Source organism: Lynx canadensis, chromosome C1 (assembly GCF_007474595.2).
Source record: "Lynx canadensis isolate LIC74 chromosome C1, mLynCan4.pri.v2, whole genome shotgun sequence".
In the NCBI taxonomy this organism is placed as follows: Eukaryota; Metazoa; Chordata; class Mammalia; order Carnivora; family Felidae; genus Lynx; species Lynx canadensis.
The window spans coordinates 41,239,857-41,260,687 of NC_044310.1; the positions used below are offsets into that span (position 1 = coordinate 41,239,857).

Genomic DNA, 20,831 nt, shown 5'->3' on the forward strand with positions numbered 1-20,831 from the left:
GCACAGAGCCTGATGCAGGGCTCGAACTCACAAACTGTGAGATCATGACCTGAACCAAAATCAAGAGCCAAACGCTTAACTGAGCCACCCAGGCACCCCTGTGAATTTGACTCCTTAAGAGAATGAGTTTAAGTATCTTGTGGGGCTAAAGAGGAAGTACTGTGCCCCATTTTTAAATGATTTTATGTGGTTTGATGCTTAGAAAGACCTTATCATTAGAAGCATTTGCTAGTTTTACAGAGCATTTTTACTGAGGTATTGGCCTACCTTGACTAGTCTCTTGATATCTTGCCTAATGTCTTAGTACTGAGTAGCCTATCCTCATTGAGTTTAAAGGGGATTGAAGGTCATGAAGGAGTAGCATAGAATTTGACTTAATAGAAGACAGTTTCATAAATTCCTGATCTTTATGATTTTGAATTGCACACAATTGCAGCTAACAGAGTTGTATTTGGCTTTTTCTCTAACTTATTTTATATGTTTAAATCTTCTAGAACCTGCTCAGTTGTGTAAGTCAGAGCAGCGTCCATCTTCCCTACCAGTTGGACCTGTATTAGCTACCTTGGGACATCATCAGACTCCAACACCAAATAGTACAGGTACAGATTGTGTAACTTTCTTTTTTTTTAATGTTTATTTTTTGGAGTGTGCAAGTGGGGGAGGGTCAGAGAGAGGGGGACAGATGATCCAAAACAGGCTCTGCACTGACATCAGTAAGCCTGATGTGCGGCTCAAACTTACGAACCAAAAGATCATGACCTGAACCAAAGTCAGAGACTCAACTGACTAAACCACCCAGGTGCCCCTGTATAATTTCTTTAATTTTCCTAAAGCCCCATTAACATTTAAGATGTGTTTGATTGCTGATGGGAAAGAGAATGAAGAAATGTGTATTTGTATTGGAGCTATCCTAATTTTACCGTTACAGTTCTGTACATGAAGTAGTTAACTTTGTGATAGAGCTAGAAGCTTTAGTAATAATTGTATTTTACATAAAATATTCCAGGATTTTGTTTGTTAACCTTAAGAAAAGATTTATTTTGGAGCACCTGGGTGGCTCAGTTGGTTAAGCTTCTGACTGTTGATTTCCACTCAGGTCATGATCTCACAGTGAGTTCAAGCCCCGCATTGGGCTCTGTGCTGACAGTGTGGTGCCTGCTTGGGATTCTCTCTCCCTTTCTCTCTGACCTTCCCCTGCTCGCACACACTCTCTCTCTGTCTCTCTCAAGATAAATAAACTTGTTTTTTTTTAAAGATTTATTCTGAAGATCTGTATTGGCTTTTTAAAAAATTTGCTCAAGTCAGATTTGTATACTTTATTATTGTAAAGAAATCAGTACAAAAATATAGAGAACAAAAGCTAAAAGTCCTCTTTATTCTTCCCTCTGTCATTTGCATGTATTTACACGTAATGCATGCATATATGTACACATATACCTGTATATGCCTTTATTTATTTATTTATTTATTTATTTATTTATTTATTTTTTAGTTAAACTATTGTTTTACAATTTTTGAGTATAGTTGACAATGTTACATTAGTTTCAGGTGTGCAACTTAGTGATTTGACAGGCTTAAACATTATACTGTGTTTCCCCAAGTGTAGCTACCACCTGTCCTGTTATATCACTATTACAATAGCGTTGACTATATTTCTAATGCTGTGCCTTTTATTCCTGTGGCTTATTAATTCCATAACTGGAAGTCTGTATTTCCCTCTCCACCCATTTTGCTTACCCACTCCCTTCCTGTCTGGCAACCATCAGTTTGTTCTCTGTATTTATAGGTCTGATCCTGCTTTTTGTTTGTTTATTCATTTGTGTTCTTTCTTTCTTTAAGATTGTGACCACTCATGAATGGAGTCATGTGGTATTTGTCTTCCTTAGTTAGACTTGTTTCACTTAGCATAATACCCTCTAGGTTCATCCATGTTGTCTCAAATGGCAGTGTCATCCCTTTTATGTCTGTGTAATATTACTGTGTGTGTGTGTGTGTGTGTGTGTGTGTGTGTGTGTCACATTTTCTTTCTTTATTCACCTAATAATGGACACTTAGGTTGCTTTCATATCTTGGCTATTGAAAATAATGCTGCAGTGGGCATGAGAGTGCATGTATCTTTTTGAATTAGTGTTACCATTTTCAACACTTGTTATTTCTTGTCATTTTGACTTTAGCCATTCTGTCTGGTATAAGGTGATATTGTGGCCTTTGATTTGCATTTCATTTATTTGTGATGTTGAGCATCTTTTTTGCCTGTTGGCTATCTGTATGTCTTCTTTGGAAAAATGTTTATTCAGGTCCTCTGCCCCTTTTTAAATCCGATTATTTGGGGTTTGGTGTTGAGTTGTGTAAGTTCTTTATATATTTTGGATATTAACCCCTTATCGGATAGGTTATTTGCAAATATCTTCTCCCATTCAGCAGGTTGTCTTTTTGTTTTGTCAAAAGTTTCCTTTGCTATGCAAAACTTTCTATTTTCAGGGGTGCCTGAGTGGCTTAGTGTCAGACTCTTGATTTCAGCTCAGATATTGATCTCTCAGGGTTGTGAGTTCAAGCCCCACATTGGACTCCATGCTGGGCATGAAGCGTACTTAAAAAACAACAACAACAACTTTTTATTTTGATGTAGTCCCAATAGTTTATTTTTGCTTTTGTCTCCCTTGCCTCAGGAGACATCTAGAAAAATGTGCTACAGCCAATATCAGAGAAATTACTTGCCAGTGTTTTCTTCTAGGATTTTTATGATTTCAAGTCTCATATTTAGGTTTTTAATCCATTTTTTAGTCTGTTTTTATGTACAGTGTTAGAACATGGTACCGTTTCATTCTTTTACATGCAGCTGTCCAGTTTTCCCAGCACCATTTATTGAAAAGACTGTCTTTTCCTCATTGTATATTCTTGCCTCTCTTCCTTTGTCTTTGTCATGGATTAATTGACCATATAGTGGTCTTATTTCTGGGATCTCTGTTCTGTTCCACTCATCTGTCTGTCTATTTTGTGCTAGTAACATACTGTTTTGATTACTGCAGCTTTGTAGTACATTTTGAAATCTGGTATTGTAATACCTCTACTTTGTTCTTCTTTCTCAGGACTTGCTTTGGCTATTCAGGGTCTTCTGTGGTTCCATACAGAGTTTAGTATTATAGTATAATTTCCATACAGAGTATTAGTATTATTAGTTTTGTGAAAATATTTTGTATATTCTTATTGCTGTTTTTGTTTTAACCTGAATTGAGATCATGCATTTCTGTGACTTTCTCTTTTCATTTAACAGAGAACGCTTAAACAGCTTTCCATGTTCATACAGTTAGATACATACAATGTTCTTTTTATGGCTGCCTGACCACATATTGTTTTTCCACTGATGGACATTTAGGTTGTTTCCAGTATTTTCCTATCTATAAGCAGTAGTACTTCAGTGAATATCCTTGTGCAGCCACTTTTGGTACATACATTTTTTTTTTTAAGGAAGATTTATCATTCTTTCACATATTTGTCATCTCACAGGCAAAAAAGTGTACTTCATTTTAATTTGCATTCTCTTTATTTAGACTTATGGTCATTATTCTTTCTGTAATTTACAGAGTTGCTGTCAGTGTTAGTATTAAATTTAGTTCTTATTTTGAAACTGATTAGTTGTATATTGAGGTGCTTGTTGAACCAAACTCAAAGGAGAACTAAGTGCTTTTGTCCCTATTATAACTTGAGGAAGTAGAAGATAAGCCCCTGTTTGTTGCTCCACAGATTTCTTTCCTGGGCAGAACTTTTCCTTGGTAATAATGAAAAATTACCTTGTGACTTTAGTCCATTTTGAAATTTGAATTAGTAAAGATGCTGATGCTATTACTTTGTTCTTTAATATTTAATAGCATGGGCAGCTCTCTCCTGAATTTTGAAAGAAAGAAAGCAAAACTAACTCCTCTTATTTGAAGCTCTTGGGAAAATGCTGATAAGCAATTTGAGTAATGAGGTTGAAATGTTTGCCCAACTTTTTTCTGTATTTCATTACTTTTATCTTCCTTTTTTGTTCATTTTAAAAACAGTACCTGTGTTTTCTTGTGTTTTTATAAGAAAGGATACTCTGGTTTCTCTTTAGATCATATAAATCTTTTGCCTTTTACTAAAAAAAGGATTATGTCAGAGTTTTAAAACACAGCCAAAATAGGTCTATTTGAAGATATGTAAAATTCGTTACAAACTTTAAAAAAGTGAGCACTCTTCCTATGTACATTCACTTTAGCATAATTACTTAATAAATAATAATTTAGGATACATTGTTTCAGATGACATTTTTAAAATATAGCATTTTAGAGTAGGTAGATTTAAAGAAATTTTGGAAATTAAATTAACATATGATTTATATCCTGTTTGATTTTTCAACCTAATTTCTTCATCTTCTCCACCTAAGTCTTTCCCCAATACAAAAAAGAAATAAGGTAATAACAACTGAGAAAAGAAATAATATTGTTTGTTCTCATAAGGAAAACTCCATTCTTTTGTTTGCATTTCCCAAATTCATTTTCTTCTTTGGACACGTTTTCAATTGTGTGATCATCTGGAGTGTTTGCATGTTACTTAATCATTTTTGATTCCTGGGTGGGTTGATTGTTTTTCCTATTTTAGTAAAAGAAAGTCTCTTTCCCATCTTATTGCTGCTATTGCAGGGGGCAGAGAGGAAGAACTTAAAGTTATTTGCTAAGATGAACTATTTTGGAATCTACAATAAGATTACCTTTTTGGGGTTCCAAACTCTTTGTTATGTTCTTAAAAATATCTTGGGGTGCCTGGGTGGCTCAGTCGGTTAAGCGTCCGACTTCGGCTCAGGTCATGATCTCGCGGTCCGTGAGTTCGAGCCCCGTGTCGGGCTCTGTGCTAACAGCTTGGAGCCTGGAGCCTGCTTCGGATTCTGTGTCTCCCTCTCTCTCTGACCCTCCCCCCCCCCCCCCCCCCGTTCATGCTCTGTCTCTCTCTGTCTCAAAAATAAACGTTAAAAAAAAATTAAAAAAAATATCTTTGTGAACATGGCAACTAAATGTAGCAGATGAATTTGCTTTTTAATCTGTAGCAGTTTAGCATACATTGCCTGAAAGCCTTTAGATGCTCTGTAAACACTTGTTAAATTAATATCTCAGTAGTCCTCCATTATTTGATACTTTTATTGTTTTACTTTGTTACTTAGACAATCCAGTGATCACAGAGATTAAATAGTAGTATTCTTTCTGTGGATCTCTGTTAACTTCCATTTCCTTAGACTGTTTAGGAATAGAAAAATGTTCCTCCTAGTCCTTTCCTTTTCCACATTCTTCTCACAGTAGACCTCTGTTTTTCTCTGCCCCCGAGTCCCAGGCACCTGATTTTTGACTTAGGTAGGAAAGAAGTAAGGAGTTTGGATGGTGAGTGCTGGGGCTTTGTGCGGCACTTCTGTGTTTTCATGTGACTGCCAAAACAGTGACTGATGTGAATATGATATTCTGGATAGCATTTTAACATTCATGTGGTCTTTAATATTCTTTCCATATGCGTTCTCATTGTCTCACTGCTGCACTTTTTAAATACCTGGATCTGCAGTATAAAGTAGGAGCCCTGGCTTGTGTCTTTTGTGGGACTTCTGACCCCAGAACTCACACACTGAGATTATAATCAAAAGAGCTCCCTAATTATAAATAATTATGGAGCGGGAACATAGCAATTTTTCGTTTAAAAGGCTGTGTCCCCTTCTATAATATGATTTGCCTTTGTCTAATTTAAATAGTGATTTTCTTTAAAAATAATGTAGGGACTTCTACCAACTTAACTTTTTCTTGATTTTAGGAAAGTCTGCTTTGACTCCATCTCCCTAATTTTTCCCCCTCTGTTACCAGCATTGTCTCCCAATTTAAAATGTTTTAATTTCCTAGGCAGTGGGCACTCACCACCTAGTAGCAGTTTGACTTCTCCAAGCCATGTCAACTTGTCTCCAAATACTGTCCCCGAGTTCTCTTATTCTAGCAGCGAAGATGAATTCTATGATGCTGATGAATTTCATCAAAGTGGCTCATCCCCAAAGCGCTTAATAGAGTAAGTAAATGAACTATGTGTTTAAGTGACTCTTTTGATTTTAAAAATTAATTTGATTTTGAGACAGCTGTTAATGATGGACTCCCTTACAAGTTATTAGACTGGTGTTGACATACTCCCTTATAAGCTTATTTTTGGTTATTGAGCAAAGCCATTTCTGTGAGAATGTTGATTTTACTTTTGATTTGATTCAAATGGAAAAAAAAAAAAACATCAGCTCAAGTAATATGCCAGTATTGTTCATTAAACTCTAGGCATTATTTCTATAGCACCTATGTTCTATAGAACATTAGGAGAGAGTTAAAGGAGAGTGAGAAAGCTAGCAAGTATTATACAAATAAGAGGTTACCGTTACTTGTTTTGTATTAGAGTGGAGATATTAAATACCTATAAGCCAGGCACTATACAAGTGGAGGGAATGATCTAGAGGTTAAAAAAGACCTAGTTCCTGCCTTCAGGGAATTTAGAGTTTGTTGGGAGATCAAACAGATAGTTATAATCCAGTGGGATACATGCTATGGTAAGAATAATCAAAGGCCATGGGAACCTTTTGAAGTCCTTAGAAGTAAGGGAAGGATTCACAGAGGTGGCCGGGGGCGTGATTCTAGGTAAGAATGGGAGTGAGTAGGAAGAAGGGATGTGGCGGTGATGAAGGGGAAATAGAAATATTTTCATGGAGGTAGAACCCTATTAAGGCAGGCCAATAGCTACACAAAGGGAGGGGAGTTGAGTTTCTTGGCGGAAACTATAAATTGTTGAGTGTGACTGGAGCATAAGTTGTCTTAAAAAAGGATACAGAAGTGGTTGACAAGGGCCAGGTCATTTAAGACTCCTTTAGCCTTGGGTGCCTGGGTGACCCCATTGATTGATGGTTGAGCATCCAACTCTTGATTTTTGATTCAGGTCATGATCCCACGGTGGTGGGGTTGAGCCCACATCGGGATCTGCACTTAGCATGGAGCCTTCTTAAGATTCTCCCCCTCCCTCTGCACCTCTTCCCCACTTGAGCACTCTTTCAGAAAAAAATAAATAAATAAAAGGCAAAAAAAAGACTCCTTTAGCCTTTTATAAATTTTGAACATTTTCTCACAAAAAATAGCTGTTACTGGTCAGGTCTGCATTTTAGAAAAATAGATTTGCCTAGATTGTTTATAGAATTGAATGAAGTGGGGCTGCATTACAGGTAGGAAGATCAGCCTAAACCAGGTAGTAAGTTGAGAAATGTTGATAGCTTTAGCTAAGGTACTAGCATGGAAATGAGGGAAACGTGTATTCCAGAGACATTAAGCAGGCAGATTTTAATAGATATTAATGATAGAGTTTCCCTCATTAGAAAATATTTGTCCTTTTTTATACTATTGAAAAAGCTAGTTAGGTATGTTCCATTGCACAGACAAGGCTTTTTTAGGTGTAAAGTCATTTATCTGATAGCTGATAAGCAAAATATGCCCTATTGGCATATAGGTTGCTATTGTTAAGACTTTGGATTCTGGAATCTCAGAAAGAAATAGGTTCTAAATCTGTTTTGCTCTTAAGGTGTGTAGTCTTGGTCAAGTTATTTACCTGTGTAATCCTCAGTTACCTCATTTGTAAAATGAGGTTAATAGTTTCAACTTCAAGGTGTCATTGTGAACATTTAAATGAGAATAGTGTCAGTCAAGTGCTTAATAAAGTATCTGGCATGTAATAAGCACTCAAATATATAGAAAAAAATTAATATTTATTTGCTTTAATGTTACTTATGTTTATTGTAGATATAGTTGGCTTAGTTGTTGTTGGGTATTGTTTCTGATTCTGCTTTTTCAGGACTTGGTACTATTGTTAGAGCTTGGCATTTGCTTTGTAGAAAGTACAAATTTGGAAATAATTATATGTGAATCTGTAAGCCCAGTACCATCAGCCAGTCCTTAAGCCTCAAACTTTGTTTCCTTTTAATAAATACTGTGTAGGACTCTAGTTTTCTTTTTTTTATTTTATTTTATTGAATTTTTTTTTTTTTTTTTTTGCTTATTTTTGAGAGAGAGAGCGAGAGACAAAACATGAGCCAGGGAAGGGCTCAGGGAGCACAGAATCTGAAACAGGCTCCAGGCTCTGTGCTCTCAGCACAGAACCCAACGCAGGGCTTGAACTCATGAACCAGGAGATCATAACCTGAGCCAAAATCAGACACTTAACCGGCTGAGCCACCCAGGCACCCCAGGACTCTACTTTTCTCAAGTGTACACATGAACTGAAAAATACAGTATTCGTATATAATTTCATCATAACTGCTCAAAATCTCAAAACTTTTAAGGAAAATGATTATTGGTTCAGGAAGTTTTATGTCTTAGTGGATCAGATTCAGCTTTTTAATGTGGGAAAAGTGAAATCTCTGTGATATAAGTAAACACATACAGTTAAGACATGAGACTAAAGGAAAAGAGGTTTGAACCCACAGCTCAAGGCCAGGTTAGCAGAAAGGCTTGGTTTAGTATCTTTTTTTAGTGTTGTATGTGGAGAAATAAACTATTGAGAAACCATTATAAGCAGTTTGCCAGTAGGGATTTCACTTTAATTTTAAAATTGTTTTTTTATGATAGTGGAGGAAACTTCCAAAGTAAACTGATTTGTGATGTTTTTAAGTAAGTTTCCTTTAAACAGAATTAAGGACAATCTTACATCAAAAATTTGGTATTACTTTAAACAAAGTACAGTTGAATATCAAAATGGACTCCTCTATCCTCTAGAAGCATATAACTGTATTCAGTTAGTTTGTAGTATGTGGTTAACTTCCTTTTAACAATACTGATAGTCTCCGGCTATCAGTTTCAAGGGATTCTCCTGAAATTTTTATGAGGTAGGAAATTTTAAAATACTTAACTGTTGTACCTGTAATGGGCATATTTAGAAAATCACCTGTAGGGTCATAGGCTTTTCTTTTTTCTTCTTCTTATAAGGTGCTGTGCTCTCCTGGTACCCATTGCATGACAAATACAGTTTATGAACCTCCCATTTGAAAGGATCCAGAGTTAAATTCTGTGTCCTGCTAGCCCATTGGGTTCCTTTTCTCCCTCAATTTTATGCTCTCCTTATATGCCCTAATGTGGATTCCCAAACTGGTAGGCCTACAGATGTTTTATTTGGCCAGCAAAGTGTTTGTTGACTTTTTTTTTTTTTTTTTTTTTGGAGGGGTGGGGTGTGTTGTTTTTTAAATGGGGCTTTAAATCCCTGCAAATTGAGTGTGTTGGCCCCAGGTTTATATTGCCTTGTAACCTAGCCCTGTCCATGTATTTATGTTCTCTGCCTGACCTTGGTAGGCATTGAGTGTGTGACACTTGCTGGTCATCAGCTACTACTATTTGTTTTCTAACTCAGGTCTAAACAGTTTTTCTGTCTCTCACTGAAGGAAGAGAACTTAAAAGCTAAAGTCTTCTCACTGTTCACTTTCTGAAGAACTGTAGTAATGATACTGTGTGAACTCTGTTATCGAGCAGTATGGTTGTACACAGTTATAAACTAAAGTGCATGTTGGAAAGAACTTGTGCTAGGAGCCAGATGTGCATTTGAAACAGCTCCACTGCTTACCAGCTATGTGACCTCAGGTCAGTCACTGAACCTCTGGGCTGAGCATCCATGCATGATGAGAATAATCCTGTCTACTTTGTAGGATTGTTATGGAGGCTCGATTGTTATGGAGATAAACACAGCATTTGGCAGGTGCCTAGGTACTCAGGAAGACTTTGGATTCTGTTACTCTAATGCAATTCAGTACTTTACATTATGTGCTTTAGTTTATGATATTATCATTAGATATTTATACAACTTAGCCTGTTGCAGATAAACGTTTCCTGTATGCATATGATTTTTGTCAATATTGCTGTTATTTTTTAACTGTATTCTTTAAATTCTTTGTCCTGATTGAAGTAAATTATGAAATGGATAAATGAGAATTTATACCATTTAAAAATTTTGAGCTTTATTGAGCATTTCATTTGGCCCAGACATGGTTTCTAACCTGAGTAAGAAAGAAAAGCCCAGCATAAATCTGACCTTTGGAATTGCACCTAAAATAAAGTAACGTGTTTTAAAGAATTCGGGGGTTTTTTGATCAATTGATTTAAAAGATTGACTCTATTTTAATGATGTATCAAAGAGCCACAAAACATTTTGAAGATAATTTTCATGCAGCTCCTTTATTTAATGATAATTTGATTTCTCTTACCTAGGTCTTTTACTCATATTTTCCATTGGCTCTCAAAACTGGTGAGGTAGACATTAGTTACAGTACCTTGTGATGTATACTACTAAATTATCAAAGAAGCAATATTTAGTTACCTAAGGATTTTTGAAAAGTAGATCAAAAGGAGGTAAGTAACCAGGACAAACTATGTCTAAATTAGAATATACATTGTTCTAATACTCTAATATTAGATTGTTCTAATATTCTAATGTTCTAATATAGGCAGAGTACATAGGATTTTTAGGGTAGTGAAACTATTCTCTACAGCACTACAGTGATGAATACTTATCATCATCCATTTGTCAAAATTCATAGAAAGTACATCACCAGGAGTGAACCCTAATGTAAACGGTGGATTTTGAGTCAGAGAATGATGTGCCAGTGTAGGTTTATAAGTTGTTCCAAGTGTATCACTCTGGTGTGGGATGTTGGTAGTATGGGAGGGAGGTTGTTCATGTGTGGGCAAAGGGGCACATGGGAATTCTGTACTTTCTGCTCAGTTTTGCTGTGAAGAACTGCTTCTGAAAACTAGAAAGCTTACTATTAAATAAAAAAATTGAAGGTAAGTAATTAGGGCAAACTATGTTTAAATTAGAATATATAATATGTTTTGCACCCATAAATGTGTAACAAGACTGATTATGTGTGTACTATTTTATAAATAGTATCTGCAGTGTAAAAATTTTGGTTTTCTTTTTATATTTAATAAGTAAACTGTAGGCCCTGATTATTAATATACAACTAATCCTGGGTAAGTTGTAATCACAGGTATAACAGTATAATAGAGGAAACTTTCCTTAGACCCTGTTAACCAGCTCATAATTCCAGTTACCATCAATTTACTTGTAAAAAATAATATGCTTTTTTATTTTTTAATTTCAAATACAGTTTTTAAGGGACTGGGAAGAGTGTTATGTACTACTAGCGTGGGCTTTTATCAAAGGATCTCAAAAATATAGACAAAGCATCTTTCTGAGACTAAGTAATACACTTGCAAGTTTTGAGGTTCTGAAAATTGTTGCAGAGAATTATAGGTAACTTTATGCAAAGTAACACGATAAGAAAGTGAACTCTAGTTTTAAACTTAGATGCAGAGGCAAAAATCTTACTAATTTTTGATGACTTTTCAGCATGGCTTGGTTGACCACACACTATGCAAAAAGTAGAGGATAAGAAACCTAGTCATCACACTTTACAGTCATGAGGGTGACAGAGAAAGAGTTGGAAAGTGTGTGTGTATGACCAGCTAACTGTAAGTCTAGCTTATTTCTGTCACCTATCTGCCTCTATTGGTTTTAGGTAGCTTTATAGGTTAATGTCTTACTATGATTCTAAATTGCTTTCTTAAAAGCTTATGGATGTGATTACTGTTTTTTTAGTTCCTCTGGATCTGCCTCAGTCTTGACACACAGCAGCTCAGGAAATAGTCTCAAGCGCCCTGATACCACAGAGTCACTTAATTCTTCCATGTCCAATGGAACAAGTGATGCTGGTAAGTAGCCTTGGAGGATTTAACTTTTTCTTAAAACTGTTTGAAAGAAAGATTTGTAACACTGGTAGCATCACAGATTGGCCCAGTTTAACACTGGTCTAAGCAGATCTGTTTTGTTTTAGACCTCTTTGATTCACATGATGATAGAGATGATGAAGGGGAGGCAGGGTCCGTGGAAGAGCACAAGAGCGTTATCATGCATCTCTTGTCACAGGTTAGGCTTGGAATGGATCTTACTAAGGTAAGAATCAAATTTGGCATTTGCTAGAAGTCTTAATGTGTATGCGTGGATTCTCGTGATTGTACAGCGAGTGTGCCTGCAAATGTAGCATAATGACATAACTTCTGTTTATACTTTTGTGGTTTAATATCTACATAGATGAGTAAACTGAGAAGTTTTATAAATGGATAAAATATGTAAAGCTAGAATTCATAGAGATAGTATATGTGAATTGTATGAATTAAGATTTTTACTGGGGGAAACAAGGAATAGTGTTGGGCTTGATGAGTTATTTGGATAAAACCTAAAGTAGTGTGGTGTGCACAGAATCAAATGAGCAGAGTTCTGAAATTGGGGTTAGAGGACCCTTGTTTACATCCTGCCTCTGCTATTACGAAACCATGTGTTTGCACAGGTCCCCTCCTCTGTGATCTTTACATTTCTCGTGCAAGATGAACATACAGTGGCCACTTCACAGGGTTGTTGTTAAGGATTGGAACAGGTAGTAAATGGGAAATTATATGACATATTGAACCATACACTTACTATGGTCTGCATTTTAATTTGAATTTAAACTTGGTGCTCTAAACAGAAATGACCTGTTGATTTAGGAGACTAGCATGTGGGTGCCTTTTGTATATCCCTGCCACTGTGCTGGAAGCCATATTCTTTTTTTTTTTTTAAACATTTTTTTAAAATGTTTGTTTATTTTGAGGGAGAGAGCGCATGAGTAGGGGATGGGCAGAGAGAGAGGGAGGGACAGAATCCCAAAGAGGCTCTGCACTGCCAGCGTGGAGCCCAACCAGCGTGGAGCCCAACGTGGAGCTCAAACTCACTAACCGTGAGATCATGACCTGAGCCAAAACCAAGAGTCGGACACTTAACCAACTGAGGCACCCAGGTGCCCCTGGAAACCTTATTCTTGCACTTCATTCTCATCACAGCTCTGCAAAGGTGTTACTGTTAACATTTTATAGATGAGGAAACTAAAACCCACAGAGGCTGAGTAGTTTGGCTGAGTCCTATTAAGTGGCAGAACTAAGATTCTAATCTGGTCTGTGACTTCAAAATCTGCAGTCTTTCTACTACTGCCTTTTGTCCTAAAGACTTGAGCTCTAGTAGTTTTCATATTGGTTAGATTATTATTTTACCTGGCTTTAGAAAGTTAATAAAATTTAGGACTCTCACTTTTGTTAAGACCAAATCAGCTCCAGGGCTATATATAGTCTTCATCAGCAGTCAGCTTCATTTTGGTTTTGGATTTAGAGGGTTATTGAGGAAAAAACTAATCCTTAATACTTTCCAAGTAAGTGTCCATAATAAAACCTTTTACCTTAAATCTAAATGAGAACATAAACACAAGGATAGCATTAATTTGTGGAAATCAGCATATTTGCCAGGTATGAGAATATTTTCAGGTAAGAGAATATTTGCAGAAGTTTGTCCCAGAACTTTTTTGGTGATCATTAGATTGCATAATTGCTGGGACAGAATTGTCACTTCAAATTTGCAAGTTATAGTGTAATTTTAGATGTTGACATCTAAATATTTCTTTTCTGTATTTTCCACCTTGGTCTGTCTTGGTCTTCAGTAATGGATGACTAACCAGAAGATATCTTGAACAATATGAGATTTATTATCTCATATAATGAGAAGGCTGGAAGTAGCATAGTTCTGGGATTAATTCAGTCAGTTGTGTCTGAGAAAGAACCTAGGTTCCTTCTGTTCCTCCGTCCTTAGCATGTTGACTTTCACACTCAGGCTTGTCTCTTTGTAATTGCAAAATGGCTGTCCCACTTCCAGTCATCACATCCTTAGGCAAATAATGTCAAGAGCCAGAAAAATAATTGCTTTTCCTGGATTTGTTATTGTTATTAGGGAAGGGCATTCTTCTGTAGTGGCCCCTCAGACTTCCAACTGAATCTTATTGGCCAGAGTGATGCTTGTGCCCACACCTAAACCAGTACCTAGCAAGGGAGGTTAAATGATAGGTACAGATTTATCCGCATTCACCCCTTGAGATCTGGGAGGACCCTGTGACTTTCATGAATCTAGATTCTCATGAATCTTGAACTGAATCAGAATTCTCTTACTAAGGATGAAGCAGGGATGTGCATAGGCAACCAAAAGTGTCTGCCACAATCAAGTTTGTAATACTTGCCTCACATAATTTCCTCTGCCAGTTAATCTACATTTGGTCCATAGTTACTATAAGCTTGTTATATTATCAAAGATGTGATAATAATTGTTAATTTTTTACCAAGTATGTTAATAATGAGTTATTTTAGTTATTGGCACAAATGGCTGTGATTGCCAACAGATTCTGAAATCTTGATGCCTTTATGCATTCCAAAATATTACAGTAATGCCTTAAATTTTTCTCATTCTATTTTTAAATGTATCTTCTCACTTCAGATACTTTCTAAAAAAGAGTTCTTTCCTAAGTACTTTGTAGTGTTCAGAAATACTACAAAGTCACATCCCATTTACCTCACTTGATCTTCCAAACAGTTCTAAGGTAGAAGCAGGGCATGTAATTATCCTCCTTTTATACAAACTAACGGAAGTTGAGTTAATTTTCCAGGGCCTCCTCATACCTAAGGGGTGGCAAAATAAGTACTTGAACCCAGGTCTAAGACAACCTAGCCCTGTTCCAGTGACTTGACATAATGGCATGTATCAGTATATTGCTAAAAACATTGAAGAAGAGCTGTTGAGTGAGAGTTATCAAGAAAATTTAAGTAGGGAGAAAAAAATCTTTTCTTTTTTCTTTTATTACATGTAAATTGGGTTTTGGCCATTTCTTCTTTTTGAATTACCTGTTCAGTACTTTTGTCCATTTTTCTCCGAGCAGTAGTAATCTTTTTCTTGTTGGTTTGTCAGTTATTTATATATTAAAAGTATTTACCCCTGTTTTGTTCTTTAACATTCTTAATTAGCAGTTTGTAATTTGTTTTTGAAGAGTGGTAGGAAGTTGGTTGTACAAAGTCAGTACATAAGCTTACCTACCAGTCTAACCATCTTTAGATTATGAGCATATATGGGAAAGAAACATACATAGGAGAATGTTTACTTAACTGTAAACTCTTGGGGCATCTGGGTGGCTTTGTCGGTTAAGTGTCCCAACTTCAGCTCAGGTCATGATTCACAGTTCCTGAGTTCAAGCCCTTCATCAGGTTTTGTGCTGACAGTGAGGTACCTGCCTGGGATTTGCTCTCCCTCTCTCAAACAAACTTTAAAATATAAACTCTGGAGTCTGATAACAAAGATTCTAAATGTTAGAGCCATAGTGTTGTTTCTAAACTGTGTTCCATCATTCTCGTATTCTTAATATACCCAACCACACTGGTCCACTGGTCAATCCCTGTCACACACTATTTCCTGTCTCCATGTCTTCCCCCTTCCCCCCGCCCCCACCCATGACCATGTCTTGTTTTTCTGTTTTCTCTTCTATTACAGTCTTATTCTTTTCTAAGGCTTTTCTGTAGTGCTGCCTCAGTGAGTCATTTCCCAGCTCTGCCCTCATTCTGGTTGCCTAACAGAACATGATCTTTCCTTCTCCTAAACTTCCAGGACACTTTGAACATCTCTTGTATGATATTATTCTCTCAAACTTACCTTTGCCTTTTCTACAGGATTTTAACACAGAACCTTGAATGTAGTTCACATGCAGTAATCACTAAATTTAAGGGAATTTTTGCTTACTGTGGTGCTCTATAATGAATACTGTAATTTGATAGACATATCAAAAACTGTTCTTCCATTCCCTAATTAAATTCTTCTCTTTTTAATTGGTTGTTCCTAATATTCCTCATTCCTTCTTCCCATATTCCAGTTTCCTATTTACTTTCTCCTCTGCCATATTCCCAGCCCCTCAGCGTTTCTTCATGGGCTCAGTCCCTGGTAGAAAGAGTTCATTGATTCCCATCCTTATTCTCTTCTTTGTTTATTCCTTTAATGCTCATTTAAAGATTTCTTACTGTGTAATAGTAGCCATGAATGCAAGTGTAAGTAAGTATGGTCCTTGCATTCTAGGAGATCATTTATTTGAGGAGACAGGTTTGTAAGTATATCCATTACCTAATACAACTAACAATAACAGAGAAGCAGCATTATTAGAAAGTGCACAGAGCCCTCAATGTAAGACTCAGTTTTGAATTCCACAGCAGTACGGAGCAATGTGAAAATTTCTTACTCTCTTTGAGTTTCATTTTTCTTGACTGTAAAATAGGGGTATTAGTTTTTTCATAACAGGATTGTTGTACAGTTTAATAACATAAAGTATATGTAGTGCCCCAGCAGGTAGAAAGCATCAGAGAGTTGGTGCTGAGAGTTTGTCATCGTTATACTGATTTGGGAGCAATAGGGAGGTTGCACAGAGGAAGTGACGTCTGAACATTGAAAATCTGTTCTTCATTTCCCATCTGCCGGACAGGTTAATGAGCATTTCTGAATCAGAATAGTTTGGAAAGTAGGTATCAGAAGCATGCTGGGCAGTACGTGGTGGGTATTACCATGATTGGAATGAAATTTTTTTGGTTTTGGGTTAAAAAAATTTTTTAATCAATACAGTAGTCTGTTTATCTGTAGTGGAATTTGATCCTCAAGGGTCAAATGTGTATGTTTTTCAGGTAGTTCTTCCAACATTCATTCTTGAAAGAAGATCTCTGTTAGAAATGTATGCAGACTTTTTTGCACATCCGGACCTGTTTGTGAGGTATTTGCCTGAACACTGTAGTTTCCAATTTTTAAGATGTTACTTGGTAGCTTTGTGTTTGTACAGGATAGGTGGATTCCTTTTATCCTTTTTACCTTTCAGACATTTCTGGGGAAAGCCATTAAATACTTTGTTTTATTAGATACCTGTCTGTTTGCTTAGGTTATATGGTGGTGATGTTGTTAGGCAACCAAGTTAGATGCTAAAAAATCTTGAGAGGCAGTGTTTATAGAGCCAAGGCTATGAGCTTATTTGATCCAGGGATTGGTAATCACTGTTTATACTATATCCTGACGAAATTCAGTTAATTGAGTTCAGCAAACCATTCTAAAGCACCTCTTATTTGCCAGGACTTTGTTATGAGCTGGAGAAAGAAAAAGTCACAATGTCTGCCCTTGAGGAGCTTACAGTCTAGTGTCCAGATTACAGACCGACTCATTTTTTAAATATTGCAATATTAGATATATGTACAAAGGGGAAAGTATTCTAAAGTTGACATTGATTTACAAGGAGATGAGTTCACATTGTTTTTCAGTGGTAGCAGGAAATTTTTCTTTATGGCAGGATGTTCTAATCCATCTTCTCTGACTACATTCTTTGGCCTTGGACTGTGGTTTACTGAAGCCAGATAGAAATCACTTTGAGGTTTCATGATGGTTGGGCACACTGATTGACATTGGTATTCACTTGGCCCTTGGATAACATGGGGATTTGGGTTGCTTATCCCCCACACAGTCAAAAATCTGTGTGTACTTTTGACTCCCCCCAAAACTTAACTAATAGCCTGCTGCTGACCAGAAGCCTTGCTGATAACATAAACAGTATTACCACATATTTTTGTACATAACATGTATTATGTATTCTTACAATAAAGAAACCTAAAGCAAAGAAAACATTGTTAAAGTCATAAGGGAAAACACATTTACAGTACTTTACTGTATTTATCGAAAAAAATCCACGTGTAAGGAGACCCAAACAGTTTAAACCCATGTCATTCAAAGGTCAGCTATATCCATTTATCAAATTCATCAAACCAAACACTTAAGACTAGTGTGTCTAATCATGTATATTATACCTCAGTTTTAAAAAGAAACTTAGAAGTAACTCGTTGTCTTGGGTCCTCTCAGCCTAGCTTAGGGTGGACCATGCTGAGGAGTGCTGCATCAGCTTTTCTGTTACTAGAAAGTAGGACATTACATTTTGTCTTTCTCCCTTGCAGCATTAGTGACCAGAAGGATGCCAGAGATCGAATGGTTCAGGTTGTGAAATGGTACCTCTCAGCCTTTCATGCAGGAAGGAAAGGATCGGTTGCCAAAAAGCCATACAACCCCATTTTGGGTGAAATCTTTCAGTGTCACTGGACATTACCAAATGATACTGAAGAGAATGCAGTGAGTTCTACACTGACATTTTTAATAATCTTAAGTTGCATACTGATTCAAGATTTCATTTTATTTGGGGGCAGATAACAGTGGTGAAGGCAGAAATCAGAAGATGCTCAGCACTCACAGAACAGTGCTGTTGGAGCAACATACTCTAGATACAGTGAGCAGGGAAGAAGTGGCAGGAAATGAGATTCACAGATCAGGTCATGGAAGGCCTTGTGGGCCATAATGGTAATTTTATGGCTTATCAGGATTGTATTTTTATTTTGAAAAGATCGCTGTAATGATTTTGTTAAAAATAAATTGGAAAGGGGCAAAAATAGAAGGAAAGAGACCACCGAGGAATTTTTGGCATTATTCCAGGAGAGACACAGTTGATTTAAGCTATGTATTGTGGAGGTAATACTGATAGGTGGACTGGAGAAGTAAAAGAAAGGGGACAGAGATGAACCCTGCATGTGGGCTTCAGCAGTTGGTTGATGCCATTTACAAAAAAGGAAAAAAATTATATTTGGGGAGGAAGAATCAAGAACCTGAATTTGAAATAAAAAGTATGAGTTACACATGTATGTGGAATTATCAGGGAGTTAGAATTTTAAGAATCTGGAGTCTAAGGAAGAGTCTAAGGGGAAAAATGGGTCTTTTAGAGATTTTAGTATACTTAGATGACATTTAAAGCGCTGGAATGAGGTGAATGATCTAGGAAGACAGCATAGAGAAGAGTAAGTAACCCAGACCTGAGTCCCCAGGGTCCCAACATCTAGAGGTTGGTTTGAGGAAAATGACCAACAAGGAATACTCAAGCAAATGTAAAAAGGCCCTAGCCCACAGTGCCTGATACATGATAGCCTGAGTAAACGTAAATCTCCGTATTTTTCCCTTTCCATGTGATTTGTTACATGTAGTCCTTACCGAAGACAGGCATTGTAATTTGTCTGTTCTTACTCATTTGGCAGACATTGATAAGTGACCGCTGTCTGTTCTATGCTGCCCCTGAGTTAGGCACATGATGCTTGCCTTCAAGGATGTCTCAGGGAGACCTAGTCAAGGCAGACTGACACAAAGCCGTAATTCCAGTAGTGAAGTTAAGTGCCATAATAAAAGTGTGTATAAGGTGCTTGGTGTGTGTGGAGGAGAGAACAGTTAACCACCTTGGGAGGCAGAGACTCCAATTGTTAGACTGTCCACAGTGTCATTTGTTTCCACATCAAAAGAAAATGTTGTATTTGCTTACAGGAGCTAGTTTCAGAAGGACCAGTTCCCTGGGTTTCCAAAAACTGTGTGACATTCGTGGCTGAGCAGGTTTCCCATCATCCACCCAGTAAGTTACAGGGCTTTTCTGTACCATCCACTGTCGAACTGTTCAGTCTAAAGGGTCATGAGAAGCTTCATAGCTGAGGTCACTCAGCTTTACCTCACTCAGCTGAGATACCAGTTTTATGGCTGCCTGTATCTTTGTAAGGAGGATTAGTTTCTCCTGTCTGTCTGTTCCTTGTATAAATGCCAAAGATTCTATTCACTGATAAACTGTGTATAGAAAGCAGGGATTTAGGAAACTAACTTGGTGCTTCTAAAGTCCTCTTACACATAACAAGTTATGTTACAGAGACTTCAGCAATTTTGACAGTTTATAAAATGAGATGTAGTTTCTGCGCAGTATATTCCTGACATAGTGGAGAGAATGCACATCCTTAATGTCTTAATTGTTCAACACAGTGTTAACACTGGAAATACTGGATGGTCCCAGGTTGGGCCTGTGGCGAGGACATGCTTACTGACCAGAAGAGTTTTAAGCTTCCAGGATTGCTACAGCGTCATCATTCAGGAAAGTTCCTTCTTATATGGCCCTGAATGGTGCTTGCATTGGGAGAAACAGGGTAGAAAAGGCAGTTAGATACCTTCTGACCTCATTTGAGGCTGTTCTTTGAGGGCTACAAGGATTTTCCCAGTGGAGCTTGTTCTTTCTCCAAGTTGTGTTGGAGAGGTGACTATAGCTATGTAGTGCACTAATTGCAAATAATTTCTATTCAGTTTCAGCTTTTTATGCTGAGTGTTTTAACAAGAAGATACAATTCAATGCTCATATCTGGACCAAATCAAAATTCCTTGGGATGTCGATTGGGGTGCACAACATAGGGCAGGGTAAGTCTGTGGGCTTAGGGTGGACTGCACTGTTAATAGAATTTTATTCAAATATGTGCTGGACCCTTGTCCAGTGAGGGGAAATGGCACCAGAAAGCCAGACTGGATCTCATCATTTGCATATAAATATGCGTATTGGGGATGACAGCAGGGGTGGGAGATTGATTTTCCCTAAATTGAATGGAGTATTCTGGAGTATCTATCAACCAGACAACAAAATCTTTATGGCCAGTTGACACTACTCATCAGAGATTCTATCCCTTCTCTCCACAGGCTGTGTCTCATGTCTAGATTATGACGAACATTACATTCTCACATTCCCAAATGGTTATGGAAGGCAAGTAGAGCTATGCCCATTTCCTCTGACCAGCTGGCAGCAGACCCTGCTGTTCCTTAAGCTACACTCCTCCTTTTTTTCCTCTAAACTGTCAGCCTTACGTGCACTTTTGGTTTTGCAGGTCTATCCTCACAGTGCCCTGGGTGGAACTAGGTGGAGAATGCAATATCAATTGTTCCAAAACTGGCTATAGTGCAAATATCGTCTTCCACACTAAGCCTTTCTATGGGGGCAAGAAGCACAGAATTACTGCTGAGATTTT

The 20,831-nt window shown here is 37.2% G+C and overlaps 1 protein-coding gene across 8 annotated transcripts in view; it reads left to right on the top strand.

The window, feature by feature from the left end:
* The window catches only part of OSBPL9 (oxysterol binding protein like 9), a 200,663-nt gene that overhangs the window by 173,530 nt on the left and 6,302 nt on the right, over positions 1–20,831 (top strand). For 7 of the 8 annotated variants that reach the window (XM_030324176.2, XM_030324177.2, XM_030324178.2 and 4 more), the window contains 10 exons: positions 495–599; positions 5,898–6,057; positions 11,656–11,768; positions 11,891–12,009; positions 16,620–16,705; positions 17,925–18,096; positions 19,327–19,411; positions 20,122–20,232; positions 20,506–20,569; positions 20,691–20,831. In XM_030324176.2, coding sequence (XP_030180036.1) covers positions 495–599; positions 5,898–6,057; positions 11,656–11,768; positions 11,891–12,009; positions 16,620–16,705; positions 17,925–18,096; positions 19,327–19,411; positions 20,122–20,232; positions 20,506–20,569; positions 20,691–20,831 — 1,156 coding nt within the window. The remainder of the gene's footprint in view (positions 1–494; positions 600–5,897; positions 6,058–11,655; positions 11,769–11,890; positions 12,010–16,619; positions 16,706–17,924; positions 18,097–19,326; positions 19,412–20,121; positions 20,233–20,505; positions 20,570–20,690) is intronic. The other variant, XM_030324180.2, reaches the window with a different exon arrangement.